Source organism: Bos indicus x Bos taurus, chromosome 16 (assembly GCF_003369695.1).
Source record: "Bos indicus x Bos taurus breed Angus x Brahman F1 hybrid chromosome 16, Bos_hybrid_MaternalHap_v2.0, whole genome shotgun sequence".
Classification (NCBI taxonomy): Eukaryota; Metazoa; Chordata; class Mammalia; order Artiodactyla; family Bovidae; genus Bos; species Bos indicus x Bos taurus.
This window is the reverse complement of record NC_040091.1, coordinates 35,205,992-35,226,198: the sequence shown is the minus strand read 5'-3', so window position 1 is coordinate 35,226,198 and position 20,207 is coordinate 35,205,992. Positions and strand designations below refer to the sequence as shown.

Genomic DNA, 20,207 nt, shown 5'->3' with positions numbered 1-20,207 from the left:
ATGCTGCACTATTATAGCCAAGCTGGAAGGTAAGGGATTTTTCTCTACTAACTTTAGTTATAAGAATTTGGGCAGCAAAGCAAGTCACTGAACTTCTCAATTTCATCAGCCATAAATATCATGTTACTTATTTTTTAAGGTTGCTGGGAAGACAGAGATGTTTGCTGCATTTAGTGTAAGACTTGTCATAGGCTATCATGTAACATAGTTACTATTGTCATCAAGAAACACTATCCCATGTACATTTTCCGTTCCATGCCCCATTTTCCTTAAGAAGTGATTGCCTGGAACTCATATTTCTGAGTCCACAGTCACTTGAGTGGTCTGTCATAGGTATAACAAATATCTGGGTAACTTTCATAATTTTCCATTCCTTACCTTTTAACTTCATTGCACTGACTCCGTCAGTCTGTCCGCTGACAGTGTCTGTACAACAGCTCCATGACAATTCAGTTGAACAGAACTGGCTCCTTTAGCTACCTTAGAAATACCAATTGACCACTAGATGTCAGAGCTGCTCAGAAACCACATTCATTTCTCCACCTTTTTTTTAAAATTATTTTTTTATTGAAGGATAATTGCTTTACAGAATTTTGCTGCTTTCTGTCAAACATCAACATGAATCAGCCATAGGTATACATATGTCCCCTTCCTCTTGAAGCTCTCTCTTCAATCATCCCACCCCTCTAGGCTGATACAGAGCTCCTGTTTGAGTTTCCTGAGCCATACAGCAAATTCCTGTTGGCTATCTATTTTACATATGGTAATGTAAGTTTCCATGTTACTCTTTTCATACATCTCACCCTCTCTTCCCCTCTCCCCATGTCCATAAGTCTATTCTCCACCTTTTTAATGAAGAGATTTTCAGTGACTTTGACAACCATTTCATGAGGGTCACATTTCTATTGGGGATCAATTTTGTTTGAGTTTGCAAGTCTATGTTTCATGCCAGAATCATCTGTTTTCTTCAAGGATAAAATTTAAGGACAGTTTGCTATTTTTGCAGTCCACATGATAGAGTGGCTGACACACAGGTGACCATGGGCCCAAGTTATATTGAGGAAAAAGACAACTGCAAAGCCCCCCAAAAGCAAATAGTGATGAAAAGACCAGGCTCAGAGAGTGGTATGATTACAGTGACAATCAGAAGCTACAACTAAAATAAAACATCTATTATGATATAAAAGTCATCAAACTCTACACCTTAGACATCAAGCCTTTTGGAATAAAAGGTCTCTTCTTTTTCTTTAATTGCACTGGGATACTGGACCAGAGGCATGCGGGCATGAGAGTTTGCAGTCATGGAGGGTCTGGTTAAAGAATAGGCTCAGAGGACAGCCTACATTAACGGCTTAGCAATGTTAGCGCTAGTTCCAAAAGTCACCTAAATATTGTTCAGAACATAATAACAGACATAAGCTGTAACAAGACTGAGGAAAGAGAAAAAGGAGGAGAACGAACTCTCTCTAGAGGAGAGACCTCCATGGCAAGAATAAATCTACCAAGGCACACAGAGGAAGAAGGTTTTATAAACTAAGTTCCTAGGGACTAAAAGAGTGTATACCAAGACAAAAAAATAAAAAAAACATTTGATGTGAAGTGTATCCATTTTACTTCATTTTCTTTCCTGTCTTTGTCTTGCATCTCTCTGCACATCAGAAAATTAAATACAGGTCCCAAGTACCTGCCTAATTCCTCAATCAGGTAAAACCTGAAACCAAGGGGGGAAAGGGGCACCTGGACACAGTGTCCCCACCTGTGATAGCACAGTGGAAGGGGAATACACAAAACCATGCTGTCTGGCACCTCTGAGCTTGAAGAGAGTTTCAGCAGTGTCCTTCCCATGTGGCAGAAGCTCTAAGGTTGATAAATAAATTTCCCTCACAAATAATCTAGGTGCCCTTTAGACCACTGTTTTTCCTAGGGCAAGCGATTCTGTGAACTTGCCCATCAGTGATAAGCATCCCTACTATGTGTCACAGTGTCAAGGGTGGGGTTCCTGTCCATGCTGGGGCTCCATCTCTTACTCATCTCTATAGGTGCACATCTCCTACAAACATCTCTGTCATTTATTTTGTACAGATTCTGTTCAATTAGCCCTTCTTCAGGAGGCATTGCTCTATGTGCAAATGTTGACATGAAGTGTCCATGAGAAAAAGGTGAGTTCAGGGTCTTGCTGCACTGCCACCTTAGATTAGAACTTTGGGTAGTCTCGTTTTAGGTGTCTCTTATAAACTGTGTGTGAGTGCATGCTCAGTTATGTCCAACTCTCAGTGACCCCATGGACTCGAGCCCATCAGGCTCCTCTGTCCAGGGAATTTTCCAGGCAAGGATACTGGAATGGGTTGCCATTTCCTACTCCAGGGGATCTTGGATTCTTTACCACTGTTATGCCCAGATGCATTTCTAGTCTAACCTGAGTATTTTAAAGAGACACTTTTAAATCATCTCCTGCATTTTAATTACTAATATATTTGAACTTATTCCATGTTATTTTGTATTTACCATTTAGTTTGATGTTACTTCCCTTCACCTTTCTTATTGACAATTGTGTAGGTCTAGTTTTATTTTTTTTCATCATTTCCCTATTGTCTAAGACATGGTATTTTTCAATATTCATATTCTATACTGTATAAATATACAGTTAATTCAAATTTAAAATGTATTTTTCCAGCTAAATAGAAAGCTAATTCCCACTTTAATTCTCACAAATAAGACAAAGTCGAAGTGTTTTATTTCCTTCTACTCTCTTCTACTTTTCAACTTCCAAGTTTACTTCTTGATAGAGAATGGTCTTTATCAAGAGGAAAAAAAGAAGTTTGAAGAATATATGCAAGAATGAAGAATTAATGGTAAGCAAAGAAAGTAGTACTAAATTAGTAAAGTAAATGTGTATTTTTTATAAGATCCTGATTACAAAATGCAATGTTTTAGTTACTAAATACCTACTTCCCCCTGTTAGCCCAGGAGTCCTCTGGAAATTTACAGTGTGAGAGAAAGAGAAGTTCTTGTACTTTGGGGCCAGACAAAGATTCCTTTGAACACCCTGAACTGGGAAAGAGATGATATAATCTCTTCTACATGGTCATAGCCATCTACTCTGTTCTTCACCTCTAGCTCATACTGGATAGCTTCCCACAAACGTTTCTTTTCTATCCACAGGTGAGGGCACTGATGCTCTCTGAAAAGCCCCATTTCTGCTTTCCAGAGCCACCCTTTCTAGAATCAATTTGTTCAAGACTTAATTTCCTTATCAATTTCAGTTTTTGGTCACTCATTTGGTCCTGACTCTTTACTGACTTTATCTGGTTGGTTCTCCACCATCACACCTGACTGTTCGCCACACCTTCCCCTTGGTCTCTGATATCGTGATTTGGCACTTCATTTTGTCCCGAGGGCTTCTCTGACAGCTCAGTTGGTAAAGAATCTGTCTGCAATGCAGGAGACCCTGGGTCGATCCCTGGGTTGGGAAGATCCCCTGGATAAGGGAAAGGTTACCCACTCCAGTATTCTCGCCTGGAGAATTCCATGGACTGTATAGTCCATGGGGTCGCAAAGAGTCGGACACGACTGAGGACGTCACTTTCACTTTGTCTCCTGCACTTCATTCCTGATTCCACCCCAGCTAGGAAAGGTGTTTGGATGCATCTTTTATTGTTTTACAAAGATGACCTTGTGGAGGAAAAGAAAGGGAAGAGAGTAAGTTAAATATTGTTTCTTGACTACCATATACGTACCAAATACTTTGCTTGATGATTTAGACACACTCTTAATCAGTTCAACCAATACTGGAGTTAGACGTCATTAACCTTTAAAAGGATGTCAAACACACTCCAGTTTAGTTGATTTCCAAACAAGTGTGAAATGATTAAGGTCCTATAACCTAATAAACGCACCAAGATTTATTGATCAATTTATTAGTCAAGAAGTATTCATGTCTTCCCAGCAACTAATGCCCTTTTTGAAGTTGTTACAAATGCATTTTATTTCAAGTCCAGGGAAACTGCCATAGGCATTCAAGGGCATATATGACAGTTTCTGTTTTAATGCACTTCTAAAATAACAATATTTTGGCTTGACACATCATTTGGTATCTTTTTAAAGATTAATTTGTGGTACAAAATTCTCAAAAGACTCAAATACATGGTTGCATGACAGAATATACGAGATACCACTCTGTGTTACATGAGTTTACTTTTCTCTCTTCATTCTTTACAGCCATAAAATTCTTCACCATCTCCTATTTTCTAAAATGTCTTAGAAGATGGACTGGTACTTTCGGTTATATCATGTTGATATTTAACAAGGTATTACGATATGCAGAGATAGTCATGGGGAGTAGCAAAACTGTTGAATATTTCAATGTGCTCTTTCAAGTATATTTCTAAGAACACAAAAATCCTATGTGTAGAGACAATTAGTGCATATAACCGGACTGAATTCATGCTAGTAGCAAAACGTTGCCTTTCCTCATAGATGAAAATTAATTAAAAAAATCATGAATCTACAAAGAGAAGTGAGAACTATTACTCCTAAGTAGCAAGATATCTCATGTACTTATCATAATGAAGAGGGAGAGTTTCTGCCTTCATCTATTTTCCTGGCATCTGACAGGAGATGGCTTAATTAAGATTGCTAACCACCTTTCTACTACACTGGTTCAAGCAGGAATTCCTTTGGAGATTCACCAAAAACGTTATTGAAACATACATCATAAGGGGAAGAAGCAGTCAGTGCAATTTAGAGAATATATTACTCTTGTGGTGTAATATATCACTGGGTCACTGCTTTGGTGAATAACTTTTTAAATTGCTTTAAGGTAGAAAAGACTTTAAAAAATATTTTGTTCATTAGAAACTTGAAACATTTTTATCCTATGCCTTATAGATCAAACTGGGGAGGGAGACAGTTGTTGCTGTTCAGTTGCTAAGTTATACCCAACTCTTTGTGACCCCATGAACTGCAGCATGCCAGGCTTCCCTGCCTTCATTATTTCCCAGAGTTTGCTCAAACTCATGTCCATTGAGTTGGTGATGCCATTCAACCATCTCATCCTCTGTCGTCCCCTTCTCCACCTGCCTTCAATCTTTCCCAGCATCAGGGTTTTTTGAAATGAGTCAGCTCTTTGTAGCAGGTGGTCAAAGTATTGGAGCTTCAGCTTCAGCATCAGTCCTTCCAATGAACATTCAAGATTGATTTCCTTCAGGATTGACTGGTTTGACCTCCTTGCAGACCAAAGGAGGGACTCTGAAGTGTCTTCTCCAGCACCACAGTTCAAAAGCATCAATTCTCCAGCTCTCAGCCTTCTTTATGGTCCAACTCTCACATCCATACAACTACTGGAAAAACCAGAGTTTCGACTATACAAAGCTTTGCTGGCAAAATGATTTCTCTGCTTTTTAATACACTGTCTAGGTTTGTCATAGCTTTTCTTCCAAAGAGCAAGCATCTTTTAATTTTGTGGTTGCAGTCACTGTCTTCAGTGATTTTGGAGCTCATGAAAAGAAAATCTGTCACTGTTTCCCCATGCTTATTTCAGTTAGGTGAAAAGAATTCTAAAACTTTTCTAAGTGTTTACCCTGAAATACCACTGTTTTGTATCCTGAGTCTTGTCTAAACCATATTAAAATGAGTCTTTAGTCCCACTTCTAAGTACTTGCACCTATGAACTAACTCACATTTAACTGGGAGCGCCTGACTTGGGGATAATTGCTTGAGGGTTTCACCTCTTTGTCCTCTATTGTCATTCATATGTATTTCATTCTGTATAATTCCATGATTTGGAATTAGTAAGAATGATTTTTTAAAAATAGTCTCCAAAATGACCAATCATATTTGTGCAAGGCATACTGTTTATGCATCAGGTTACTATAAAAGGGGCATTGCTTTCTTTCAAGCAATGTTCCCTTTAGATAGGGTTTCAATTTAGCTTCAGTGCCAAAAGCTGTTCTGACATAAGTGTTTTTAAGAAAGAACAACTATCAACTTAGGTTTATTTGCATTTTACGTATTGTTTTTAAAAAGCCATAGAGCATATAGTCAAATCTTTGTTAAATTATTCACAGTGTCCTGATTACAACCTATCTACAAGTCTTTTCCATTTTGTGGTAGTTTATAAAGTAGCTAACAAACTCCACTACTGATTTTGCACCAGTGTTGGTAAACTTTTTCAGAATTTAAATTTACTCACAGTAATTAATAGCCACTAATAACATGATCTCTTTCTTTTTTTTAATAGCCAGAGTCTGCAATCTTGTGGTAGATGCAAAACCAAACAAATTAGTCCTGTCTCTTGGCTGGGTGACCTTCTGGGTCACTGGTCCATCCCTTAAAAGCAGTCAGGTTTCTTACCTGAGGTCCTTGGATGAATTTCAGAGGTTATTTTGTGAATGTCTTAAAATTCAGTGCAAATCTTCCCTATGTGAGAGAGTGTATGGATTTTAACGTAAAACTTTTACCAGAACAATTTGTGTGGTATGGTGGATCAGTGTAGTATGTAGCCTCTGAGTCAGACTGCCTGGATTTGTATCACAACATACCACTTGGCTGTTTGAACAAACGATGCAACTTTTCTCTGCTTCTGTGTTCTCAAAATTGCAGAAATAATCTTATAGGCCTGCTGTGAGAATTAAATGGGAAAATTTTGTGGGTATGTGAAGCCCATAATACAGTGGTAGGTACTTAGTTAGCACTCACTAAATATTAGTAATTACCATCATGCTCTCAAAGGAATTTGCAACCACCAGAGTTAAGAGCCACTGACCTAAGGCATTTTTATGATTATACTTTAAAGAATCAGTTCCTGAGTTGAGAAGTCACACTAAAATGTAATTCTAAATAGAATATGCATTGGTAAAAGATAGAGACTCATATTCATAATTAGAAAGGCCTCATAAATAACTCGGAAAATGTGGGAGGTCATTTGTGTTGTTTTCCATAGGAGCAAACCCATCTTCCTGACCTGGGGTAAGCTCCCAGATGAATCACTTTGAATCTGCTCCTGGCTGCTCCACCATCCAAGCTTGTCTTGAAAACCCTGAAATAAACTTCCTAGGATGAGAGCTTACATTGTGACTACATTTGTCAGTGCCTTCCCAGTATTTTCATTTTCAATTAGCACAGAAGTCAAAAGTTACAAAAGCAACGAGATTACGCATCTTTTAATGAAAGATAAAACAACAATATAAACATACACAAATTTACAGAGAAGGGATCAACTTTGATACATCTGGAGTAAAAGGTGTCTCTTATTTAAATATGGTATAAAAATAAATGCAAGAAACATTAACCAAGAATGTACAGACAACAGACGAAGACGTAAGTTTGTTTCTGACTGTGATACATTGGTGAAATGAAACTTTCTCTGCTAATTTATTATTTAATAAATGTGAAGCTGTATGTATACTTCTTGATATATGCTTTTTTCCTTTTACAATTCTTCCGGTTTGTGACTGAATTTTTAGTGACCTGTGTGTCTAGAAGAAGGTTTAAGAGAGAGAGAAAGGGGGGAGACAAAAGGTTTACTTCACTTGAACTGTTAAAAAGGAAAAGACACAGATCCAGCTTAATACAAGGAAGAAGTTAGCAGACATCCTGAAATGGAGGCGTCAAGATGGTAGAGTCCCTTGGAGATGGCAGTGCCTTAATGTACACAAAGAAAGAACAATTCAGGTCCTTTGCTCATGCAACATCTTGGTCTAATGTCCTCTGCTCCAGGTAACAACAAAGAACTACAAAGTATATGCAGTGACTCCAGTTCGCTTTCATGCTACAAGATGATCCTTTTAATAAGACTGAACGAGGCTTGTTAACCTCTTTGACGTGAGAGATTTCCCCTGAGGAAAAATATAAACAAGGGAAGAAAGAGAAAACAATATGATCACTGAAAACCTGCTTAAGAGTAACATGTTTATTGCAGCTGATACGGTACAAGGGTCAAAAGGGAACCCTTTAGGTGCACCTTAGTTCAAATTTCATGACCAAGTTCCCTCCCTTCCTCCACATCAAACAAAATGATCCTTCCTTTTTCCATCCTCCCACCCCTCCACCCACTTCCTCCCCCTGTAAACAGACTGATGGGTTCACAGCACAGATCAGCAAATCATAAAACATGTCCAAAATGTTCCACTGAGGCTTAGCAATGATGCAACACCTCGGTTTGCAACTGGTTATAACATGTTACAGCAAACTTTAGGAAGTTGCTCTGAAAGATAGCGATGTGATGCATTCTTGTCCAACTGCTAAGATTAGTGTTGCATTTATAAATATCTAGATGTGCACAGGGTATGATTTAATTAAACAAAATGATTTTTGAGGGTGAGACTGCTGGAAACTCATGATTGAATCTATTCCCTAGCCTATATGGTAATGGAAAAACAAACAATCGGTGCCTAAAAGTTGAGAAAAGTCTATTTGCTTTGTACTTCAAACTGTAAATGTCTTCCTGTAATGGAATGTCAAACTGTAAATGGAAAACCATTTGATTTCCTCTAACCTCAACCTCAGAAAAAACCCTACACATTCTGATCCCACTTATTGTGTTAATAACTATTATACATATTCATTTTTTGAACATCTTGATAGTTAAAACTGTCCCTGTAAATTGCAAATACTCTAGAGAAAGGTATGAGATTTTAAATTTCTGATCAGAATAACAGATTGTCAATTTGGTTATTTCTGTTTTATCCCTCACTGTATATGTTTAGTATAAAAAATAGGTGGAATTTGTACTTCTCAGAGGATAAAATAATAAGGGAAAATCAAAAGATTTTTTGAGAAATATATTTTAGTAATGTTGGTCCTAGCAATAGTCTTGATTTACTCCTTAACGTGGCTCAGAGTTTGATAAATGAGTGGTGTGGTCTGGGGAGAGAAATCAGCATTCATGACTATATTTTGGAAAAAGAATGATATATTTAAAAAATGATTAATGATTCCAGACTCAATCTTTCTTTACATACTGTACAGTAACTGACAAGGTCTTTTTGTATACTTGAACAGCAGTAATAAAAATGAAGCACCATTCTCTTTTAATTGGGGAAAAGGAGTTCATAACTTAGCTTTTAGCAGGTTTTGACATCTGATTGTAGAACAGCCAGTTTAGCAAAGGACTTTCCCACTTAGCTAGGCTCTAATCACTTTATGGGAAGAAAAATACTGAAAGCAAAGGCAGATTTCTGACAGGAAGCCCTATTTTACATCGGCCTTCTGGGCAAACTCTGCTTTGCTTCTTCTTGGCACTTCTCTGCTTGTTTCCTTCTCATTCACAAAGTGGGAATAAGCACCTATTTTAAAAGCTTTTCCTGAAGAATAATACAAGTAAATTACTTAAAACTATTTCAGAACATTCTGTGTCCTCAGTTTGCTAGTCATTACCTTATTATATAATTACCATCATTATTAGTATTACTACTGTTACATTCTTTCTCATCAGGATACTGACACCCAAAGTCACTTTTCTGACTCTGAAAAGAACACAAAATTTCTCATGAATTTGGAAGCTAAAATTATACTACTTTTACACTCCAATACCTTAATCAAATAATGTTTGAATAAAAAAACTACTTTTCTATACTTGAAAATTACATTATTTTATATAGCTACTACTTTTTTCTCTTATGCTACTAATGTGTGCATATATATTCATTCTGATACTAATGTATTTTTAAAAGGTGCTTACTGTTTCTAATGCCATTTGTGGGGTGGGGAGAACCTATACTGGTTGATGTAGAAGAGTGAATTCATATTTGAGTTGAGGAGGAAGAGGAAGATGCTAACATAAAACTATTTATATTAAAACTAAAGATTAATATAATTTGGTTCAAACTATTGGGAGGATGCGGAGAAGGCAATGGCACCCCACTCCAGTACTCTTGCCTGGAAAATCCCATGGACAGAGGAGCCTGGTAGGCTGCAGTCCATGGGGTCACTAAGAGTTGGACACGACTGAGCAACTTCACTTTCACTTTTCACTTTCATGCATTGGAGAAGGAACTGGCAACCCACTCCAGTGTTTTTGCCTGGAGAATCCCAGGGACGGGGGAGCCTGGTGGGCTGCTGTCTATGGGGTCGCACAGAGTCGGACATGACTGAAGCGACTTAGCAGCAGCAGTAGCAGCACTGGGAGGATGAATAACATAGGTTGAAATAAGAAGCCATTTGCAACTCAGAGTCATTTTTCATTTTGATCAGTGGAAATGATGTCATATTTGTAAATGTAACAAATGGTAATATGGTTCTCTACCTACTTTTCCCCTCAAATATCTATGAAGTTATTAGTATTGTCCTGGTATTGTCTTCATTTTTAAAGGGGGGGTTGAGGTACAGATTTAGCTTGGTAAGCTGTTGTAGCAGGAAATAATTTAAAAATACTCACTCATGGAAGCCCATGGAGAAATACAGGCCTACAGTAAATCTGGGGTTTGTGGTAATAAGAAAGAAGATGAACAGAAATGGGAGAATATATGTATATATGTTAACAAACCCACACAAGAAACTCTTCTGAGATGTGGACTCACCAAATACATAATAAGGGTATTTGTTTTGTGTATTGAGACAATTAAAAGGCAAATTTAGGTATATCTAATAGTTAAAAAAAAAAAAAAAAAAAACCTAAGTGCCTCACCCAAGGGTCAAAGTAAATAGCATGGACACCCAAGTGAGTTATCTAGATTTAAAGACCTAGATCACGTGGATGTGTCTGTAAGCCCTGTGCAAATCTTGTCTTGTTCACGTACTGGAAAGAAAAATGCCGTGCAAAGGTATTTTGTGCACTCTCTAGTGTGCAAAGAAATATCAGTTTCTCACTCTATTGGAAAATCTTAAAAAGAACACTAATTCTTTTTTGCAGGTAAGAAAGAATATACTTGCACATCAGATGTTTTGTAATAATCCTTTTCAGTGTGGATCCTTGGAGGCTGTATTAAATCATCTTAAAAGACAATCATGAAGTTATCTGATTTTTGCTAATTTTTCTGAGTTGAAGAATCTGGGAAAATTTCATAGTTAAGGTCTAAAAATCTTAATTCTGGAAACCAAAAGGGCTAAAATTCCTTACCAATAGCATGTTTTTTTGTTTGTTTGTTTTTACCAAATTGCTTACAATTGAATTCTGTATGAATAATGACTATTTTCAACCCAATGACTACATTTGTGCTATGTCATTTATACCCGTTCTTAATAGATTCTAAAGGAAATGAATTTGAAAAAGAATGGATACATGTAATGTTTATGTATAACTGAATTACTTTGCTGTGTACCTAAAAATAACACAGTTAATCAACTATGTTATACTCCAATGTAAAATAAAAATTAAAAGAAAGGAAATAGATTACATTGGAAATGGAAATCTGTATAGAAAGACAAAGACAGAAACTCAAAACGAAAATTCAGCATCCTGTGAGATTTTATAATATCTAGTTAATGGACAATATGCTAGCACATGATCAATTTCAGGACAAAATTAACCTGACTTTAACTGGCATCTAAGTGAAGACAGATTCTCTGGATAATCTACAGTATAGCTATCACATAAACAAAGCAGTTTTTCTAGTGTCTCACAATAAAATTTCATCTCCACCAAACTAATTCCTTCCTTTTAAAATGTTGCATGGAGATTTTGTTATATTTAGGAAAATAAAACTCCCCCCAATAAAACAACCTATGTGCTCATTCTTAGTTTTCTCAAGTTGACTATCAAACATTATGAATTTCACATGATATACAATTTTTTCTTGGTTTTAAAGTAATAACAGAAAGTTGACAAAGAGCTGTGAATCCCTAGAAATGGAAATAAAGACCAGGCTCTTAGCTCCGTATGAGAGCCCTCAGCGTTTGGGAGATGGAAGCAAATGTCCACACGTCTTTCCTGCAGACACTAATCCATGAAGGAAGTAGGAGAGAAGCCATATTTGCTCGGGTGACTAGCTACTTGTTTTATTACTGTCATAAAACATAAAAACAATGTACTCAGTCTTTACCAGTCTACAGGACACAAACCAACACTAACTGAAGGGATGGATTTTTAGAAGATAGCCATCAAAGAGCTTAAAGGGTAGGAAATTACCAGGATCTTTTGGATTAAAAAAATATTAACATCTTAACTCTTATTCCTACTTGTTTGTTTCATATCACTACCTCCTAGTCTTCCCCATGTGTTGCTGTAGACTTAGAAATACCTTCTAGAATGCCTTGTCAGCTCCAGAGGCTCTGGGACCAGGAGAGGGCAAATCATGTCATTGACTTTCTACTGGTGTATGTGACCCAGCTATCAGACCTGTGCTGAGCCCCACAGCTGCGTAATAAAAAGAGCTGACTGATGGTAATGAGATGCCTTTGGACTAGAGATAAGAAACGTACATGCTCATGTCAGGCTGAACTAAAGGATATGTTTGTTTATTCTCATGTGAAATTGCACCTGCTTCGCTTAAAAAATATAAAAGTCTTTGCCTGGGTTTCAAAATCATTTTGAAACTGGCTTCCTTGGCCTTTCAAACTACCTATTGTCACTCCACAGAATGGTTCTGTGGCTGGTCTTTGCACCTGCTACTCTCTGAGCTTGGGTTCTTCTCACTCTTCAGATAAACTTCTTATTCAAGTTTTTGCTGAAGTCTTCTAATTGCCCCTTAGGTTCTTCTGCAGTTTACCTCTCTTGATTCTTTGTCAGTGCTTTTTTTCCTCTGGGTCGGAAGATCCCCTTGAGGAGGGCATGGCAACCCGCTCCAGTATTCTTGCCTGGGAAATCCCATGGACAGAGGAGACTGGTGGGCTACAGTCCATGGTGTCACAAAGAGTTGGACATGACTTAGTGACTAAACAACAACAGTAAGTGCATTTTTTTTTAAATGCTGTTTTGTACAATCCTCTAAGTCACCTGGCTTGATAAAGCAATTGATACCTGTTAAACAATCTTAATATTATAGAAGTCTCCAAAAATCTACTTGCTTCTTTGCATGAGTTGAGTTCCTTGACTGGAAGTCATAGTTTAGGAATGGGCTTCTAGAAACCAGGGTAATGAGATTCAAATGTATTGGTATAAGTAACTTTCAGGGGAGGAGAGGCACGGTAGAATGAGAAAAGGGAGCATGTTGGACACACCGTATTAAGTAATTAACTGATAGAATTTGGGTCTTTTTAACTTTTATTTTGCCCTGGTTGTTGCCATCAGTGAAACCAAGAGGGGATATGTTGAGGGAATTGAACTAGGCTAGGGGTTTGGAAAAATCCTGCTTCAAATGAAACCAAGTCCCCTAGGATAATTTTCAGGTAAGTTTACTGAAACATGGTGGATAATTTCAGCAAAACTGAAAAGTGTGAGTTCCTTGAAAATTAAAGAAAACTCAATTAGTGAGAATTAAGAAAGAAAAAGAAAAGAAAGAAGGGAGGGATGGAGAAAGAAAGAAAGGAAGGGGATTCTATAGCTAGTTTGGAGGCTAGTATATTTAATGTTGAAAACAGGAAGAAATTCTGTTATGTACTTAAAAGAGATGGTTTATGAACATATTTATATACCAGTTCTTATTAGTAGCTTCTTGTGTGGTTTGAGATAGAAAAAGTAAAGCCAAATACTTTCATTTCCTTAGTTAAGAATAGCTTCCTGAAATAAAAATAGCGCATATCCATTAGAGAAAATGAGGAAAACATAGAAAAATATAAAGAAGAAATAAACATTACTCAAAGTACAATTATTTACATGTTAATATATCCTTCTATTTTTTATACAAAAATATTTTTATTTATTTTTTTAAAAAAACTAAAATTATACTGTGCATAGTACTAAAGCTTATTATGAGTAATATGCTAATTAAAAATGATCATATTTTGATCAATTACCCATGTAACATATATTTTGTTCAAATTCAACACATTAGTGGGAAAGGAAATCAATTTAGAAAGATGCTACCAACATTTAGAAAAAAATCACATATCATAGAATAAATAAAAACATATTAGGGTAAGTTGCATATAATAAGGGAATGTGTTATTTCTGAAAGGTTATTTTAGTCCTATACACATATAAACATGCATAAGTACAGTTTATATATACATACACACACACACTCACAAACATATATATATTGCATTACTATGTCATAGTAATGGGTTGCAATAAAAAAAGATGAAAGCCAATGCTCTAAAATCTATTCTTTAATAACTGCATCAGGTTGATATACCTTAATGCATTTAAGAAATTCACAATTGTATATTCAGATTGTGTTTTATTTTTGGCTGTTATACGATGCAATGAATATTTTTGTGTACAAACATCTGGGTTTTGTTAGAATTAAATTGTTAGAAGCTGAAATACTGATTGAATGTGAAGGAATATTTTTGAAGCTTTTGACACATTGTATAAAGTTCTCTGCAAGAAAATGATTAGAAATTCATATCCCTACTAAGTGTGAACAATATGTGAATTCACCAATTTCCTTATCCTAGATATTATTATTTAAAAAAACTAATCTATTGGAGGAAAAAGTTATTTTGTTGCCTTTTGAATTAAATTTGGTTATTAATATAGGTTTCCTTTTTTTATATATATATTTATTGACTATTTGTATTTCCTCTGTTAAAACCGATCAAGACCTTTGCTTATTTTTCTAATGGCGTATTGCTCTTCTGATTTTTTTTTTTTGCAAAGAACTCCCCATATAAACCACATTAGATCTTTGTCAATTACATGCTCATTTACTTGTTTTTAAAGAGTTCACCGGACTTGAGAACAGGAAGTTGCTTTAAACAAGTAAGGCATTTAGCAGTCTTTCATGGTATTTCTGTGGATAAGACAGAAAAAGAGGAAGTTCGTAACTAAATAAACAACTACCTTTAAGGTGTGCTAATTTTTGGAGTAGTGGAACTCTCTTCATTTCTGTTCTTAGGACATTTTAATCAGCAATTTGCTTGACTAAATTGATATAATTCTGCAAAATGAATGCACGAATGATGCCAATTTGCTAATCTTGGTTAAAAGACAGGATAACAAAGAGATACTCCAAAAAATTACATAATGCGATAACTCACAAGATAAAATTTAATGGAAAGAATAAAGAACTTACACGAAAATTGATAAACAAACAATAAACCAAAAGTCTAGCAGCAAAAGAGAAGATTGAGGAGATATAATCGTAGTTCACAAGAAAAAAAAAATTTTTAGATTTAAAAAACATTTTAAGCCCCAAATAACCTGGCTGCTGTGACTGCAATCTGATGCAATTTTCAGGGTGAACTGTGCTAGTTACGTATATTCCTTCTTTCCTATTGGGCATTTGATATTTCTAATCTATGCTGGTTCGGTTACTTCTCAAGTGTTGTGAGTCTGCATGAGTAGATTTGACACAGCATTGCCCTCTCCCAGGTTTGCTCCACAACTGGTCTGAGGTTGTATTTCCAAAGCCTGGCATCTATATTATTCATGGGTGGGAAGGGTGGGCTCAGTGTACAATAATGGTGATTGTTAGCATATGGAAAGGAAATTTCATGCCAGATTTCATGTTTAATAAAACCAAGATAAAAATCATTTGACCAGGGACTAGAAATAATCCATAGAGTTTTAGAAAGCATCTTAAAACAGCATAAAACTGCCAGAAAACACTGTAATTCTTCATAGATTGAAGACTAATTGACAAGGAAGCCTGCTATTAATGTGTAATACAAGTGCTTTGGAAATCAAGAATACAAACTCTGACTTCTCCCTTCTACAAGTTATTTTCCCTTCTAGTGTATGTATCTCTTGCATTAGGGCAAACGTAATGATAAGAGAGAGAAAAATAAATAGACATCTCTTCTTTTGTGATTTTGTATTCCATTTAACTGAGGAATTCAATTTTTTATAAGAAAAAATGAATATTTAACTTGATGAATGCCTATGACATTTTGAGCTATAATGGCAATGAATAAAGAAAGAACGAAATAAGGAACAACATAAATGTCCATCAATAGAGGAATAGAAAAATAAATTACAGGTATATACATTCAGAGGAATTTTGTGCAGCCAATAAACAGAATTGTGTAGAATATGAAATGACCTGGAAGATATTTCTGATGCAATTTAAGCAAATAAAGCATGTTTAAAGAATTTCTTAAATCTATTTATTTGTACAAGTACTATTTACGGCTGCTTCTGGCTAAAGAAATTGTTGATGAAGAAATTGAGGTGTAGCAGTTTAACTGACTTCTAAAAATTCATATGGCAAGAAAGTATGAGACTGGGTTTCAAGCCTAAATATTAATATTTCAGGTTTCCAGTGCTGGGTATAATAGAAAGAAAATGAGTACTCTATAAAGTAATGAATTTAAAGTCAGAAAAATTTCCTTCTAGTCCTGACTTTCTCTCACCTATAAAATGGGTACAATAATGAGTATTATATTACCTAACTAGCAGGTTCAGATTAAATTAAATTAGATAATATAAAGTACCTGGTTAAGAGCCTGGCACATGGCAGGTACTCATTGAATGTGAGTTACTATCATTATCTCACTTTCCCCAGGTCCTTTCAGAGTTTACATATTGTTTAAAAGTATTTCCCCAAGCTCATTTCTTAGACACTTTATCTCGTAGCTTTGTTATATTTACCAGAGCAACTTCCACATAGAACTCTTTTAAAATGTTTATTTAAACTCTATATTTCCTCCATTATTTCTATTTAGTTATAATAAAACCACTCATTCATTATCTTGTGTTAAAATCATTTTATTGATTCTATAAAGGCATCCCATAAAATTTATTATGTAAGTACTTCAGATGCCTATCACAACTGCTGACTCTAAAAGGAATCATAATATTGAGGAACACTGAACCAAGAGGAAATAAAAAAATAAATGAAAATAGAAAGTTAAAGGGAACTTTAAATAGAAATTAACCATCAAAAGATTTAATGGTATACAGTATAATATTTTTAATTTTTGTATAAAAATAATTTTCAGGATAGAAATTCACTTCTCATGCCTAATCAAATAAATGTAGTAATTTGTAATCTACTGAGGAAATTAGAGAGCCTTTCTAATTTTTTACCCCATTTCTTCAGAGTACTACCAAAACAAAATATTCAATAAAGATATTACTTTTCATTTTCCTGGATAGAAAAGGATTAACCCTAAATAACTGTGTCTGAAGCTTACCTGAAATTTATCAGTATGCTGTGTGTGTATATGTGTTCTGGTATGAATGTTACTCAACTTATCTTTCTTCAGTAATCTCAGCCTTTTGTACCATTCTCCTTAAAAAGATGGTTGCCTTTCCTGGCCTAATGAAACCCTATTTACCCAGATAAATGTAACTTCTGAAAATTCTCATATTATTCATGGACTCTACTTATTCACCCTAATAAATAGAAATAGTTTATCTTTCTCCTGTACATCATAATACTTTGTTTATATCATTATGTACTGTAGCAATTTAGGTCTTGTTCTTAAGATATAGCACAATGTCTGGAGTATAGTTGGCACTTGGTGTATAAATTCTGATTGAAGGTGCATAGGATTACTTCCTCACTTCCTCTTATTTCCTATCGATCTTTTCTTAAAGTTTGCAATGAATGACAATGTGGTGCTACTTTAAGGGTTGAGGAAGTTGGTCAGATGTGGGGATGGTGTTGGAGGAAAGACAGCCATTTTGCTTTCCCTTTCCATCTTCCATAAATTGCATTATATGTTTTTAATTATATCACAGAAATTTCCAATCCAATTGCTCAAGAACAATATTCTGTCAGCACTATGTTAGAAAAGAATGAATTTGAAACAATTCTTAAACAATACACAGAGCACTGTGCAACATCCTATGGTGACTTTCTCCAGCAAAATCTTGAGGCATTTCTTTAGCATTGTCTTTATCTTCCCATGGTGACTTATGAGGCATGCTTAAGAAAAATTTTTATTAAAGGTCAGAGATTCCAAAAGATCCAGCCAAAATTTTGGGAAGTTAATAGTGTGATTAATTCTTGGAGTCCTTCATTTTCCAGTCCTTTAATTTGTGCAATCACAATGAATGTTCAAAGTATATACTGCTTTTTAAAGTCTTTTAATTGGGAATTCATAAAAATAACTGATTAACATTCCCCACCACAAGGAGCCTTGAAGGAGACTAAAAACAAAAACCGTATTTTTGCTGAATCCAATTAGCTTACATTTCAACACACGTAACTCCGCTTAACTGGCCATCACAGCAAAAGCCACAACACACACCCACAGCAGCAGCAGCATGGAGCTGACCACACAACTCAACAGACAATGCAGACAAACTGGAGTATAAACCAAGATTTTTCTACCTCTTTTCATAACAGGTTAGTGCTGGCCCTCAGTGTTGGTGTACAGTTTTTATGGCATGGGAAAATAGGGATGTTTCTGCCCTATAAAAATAAATGTGTTGAAGGCTTTAGTTTGAGCTTATACAATGTCAGAAAGTTCCAAAGGCAGTGGCACAATACCAAAAAAAAAAAAAGAATCTCACAAACAAATATATCACTAAAACACATGGCAAGATACTAAGAAAACACTGGTAGGAAAACAACTGATTTCCTGGATGATTTGTGCAATAGTTTTCAATACTTTGCTGAAAAATAACGAATGAGAAAGGCATGCTAGTGGGTCTTTGGTGGGCATTTATTGTCACCAACTCCCATTCATACTGAGTCTGGCTCTGGCTTTACACTGTTAAATAAGTCATTTTCTCTCTGCAAAAGTAGGAGACACAGAACCCTCATAGTTCTTAATCTTTTAAGCCTTAGGAAAAGCTAAGGGATAGAGTACAGAAATTCATGCACTATTGTTAACAAAGACAGAGATATATAGAATAAAAATAAAAATATAAATAGTTATTTCTTCATTTTATGTATCATAATACACACTACTTTCCAAGTCTTAGTTTGACACATACAGATTTTCACATATAATATCTTTATCTACTCTAGGAAGTGTTAGGACAGAAAGGTAAGTAGGAAGTTCTGAACTTGAATAAAGACATAAATACTTTTGCTGTTACATCAAAGGATGCAAGATGGAATATGGGGCTTGAAACTGGGAACATTTCCCAAATGGACTTCATGATTTGTAATTCTTTAAAAATGAAAACTTACCACATTCTGTGCAAAGTTTTCAAAACATGTTCTGCGGTCCATTGAATATCCCGACTTATATGTGTGGGGTTGGGCGGGGCAAAGAAAAATAACAAGCAGAGAGAAAAAGAGAGAGAGAAGGAAGGAAGAAAGGAAGGCAGGCAAAAGCCAGAAAGAAAAATGGCAGAAAAAGACAGGGTGATGAAATGACGCAACACCAAATTCATGTTCTAAATCACAGGGATCAGGAAAACAGGACAGCTGCCACCAAAGGCCTCTTGTCACAGGGCATGGGCTCTGTTTGCATTAACACTTATAACACCAAAACTCTTCTTGTGCAAACAAAATGATGTGATTTCAAGCAAAATCGAATGACACTGAAATAAAGTAGATATGTTTAGGTTTTATGCTGACGTTTTTAAAGCCTACATTATTGAAAATCTAGTGGCTTATGTTCAGAATGTCCTCATAATTTTCTACTGGTACTAAATTTCTGTTGATATCATTAATTTTGTAGACCACTGCTGTCCAACAGAACTTTCTGAAGGCATGGAAATTTCATTCTATACTAATATTTCAGAAGTCTTTAGCTGTGGCCATTGAGTAAGAGAAATTCGGTTAGAATTTTATGTAATCTTAACTAATTTAAATTTAAACCATTGCATGTGCTGGTGGTTTCTGTACTGGTCAGTGCAACTGTCTGGTTGCAAAGTCAATTGACTTTGAAAAATATCATTAGCTTAAGTGATGATCATGAATTATACAAAATTATCATTTCATCTCAGAATTTCAAGAAGCTATGGACTATTTTAATATTACAAAATAATGAATGATGTTGATGTTTACATACAGATTTTCCATTTTCTGTTAAACTGATTAATAAGGTGTTACTGACAGTGAGACTTTCATTATAAACATTAATTGAACAATGTAGCCTACTGCAGTTCTTCAAAAATATGCTAGCAGCTCTTAGGTATGAAGCCTCATCACAGGGATACTAAGTGACTCAGGATAAATGCCAAATGAAAATATTTGGAAGCAAATATTTAGTTTGCTGATAGTTGCTGCATTTTGGCAACTATCATAGGAAAAAAGTGAGTTATGAGGCATATACATACATTCCAGTTTACAGGATGAGGAAAGTCCTCCCTGAGTTTTTAA

At 35.5% G+C, this 20,207-nt stretch overlaps 1 protein-coding gene across 7 annotated transcripts in view; it reads right to left on the bottom strand.

Annotated features, from left to right (window-relative positions):
- Positions 1-7,132: 7,132 nt before the first annotated feature.
- Positions 7,133-20,207, bottom strand: part of RGS7 (regulator of G protein signaling 7) — a 486,265-nt gene continuing 473,190 nt past the window's right edge. For 6 of the 7 annotated variants that reach the window (XM_027564728.1, XM_027564734.1, XM_027564731.1 and 3 more), the window contains 2 exons: positions 18,261-18,341; positions 7,133-7,835 (listed from right to left, as the gene is read on the bottom strand). In XM_027564728.1, coding sequence (XP_027420529.1) covers positions 18,267-18,341 — 75 coding nt within the window. In that variant the 3' untranslated portion in view covers positions 7,133-7,835; positions 18,261-18,266. The remainder of the gene's footprint in view (positions 7,836-18,260; positions 18,342-20,207) is intronic. The other variant, XM_027564730.1, reaches the window with a different exon arrangement.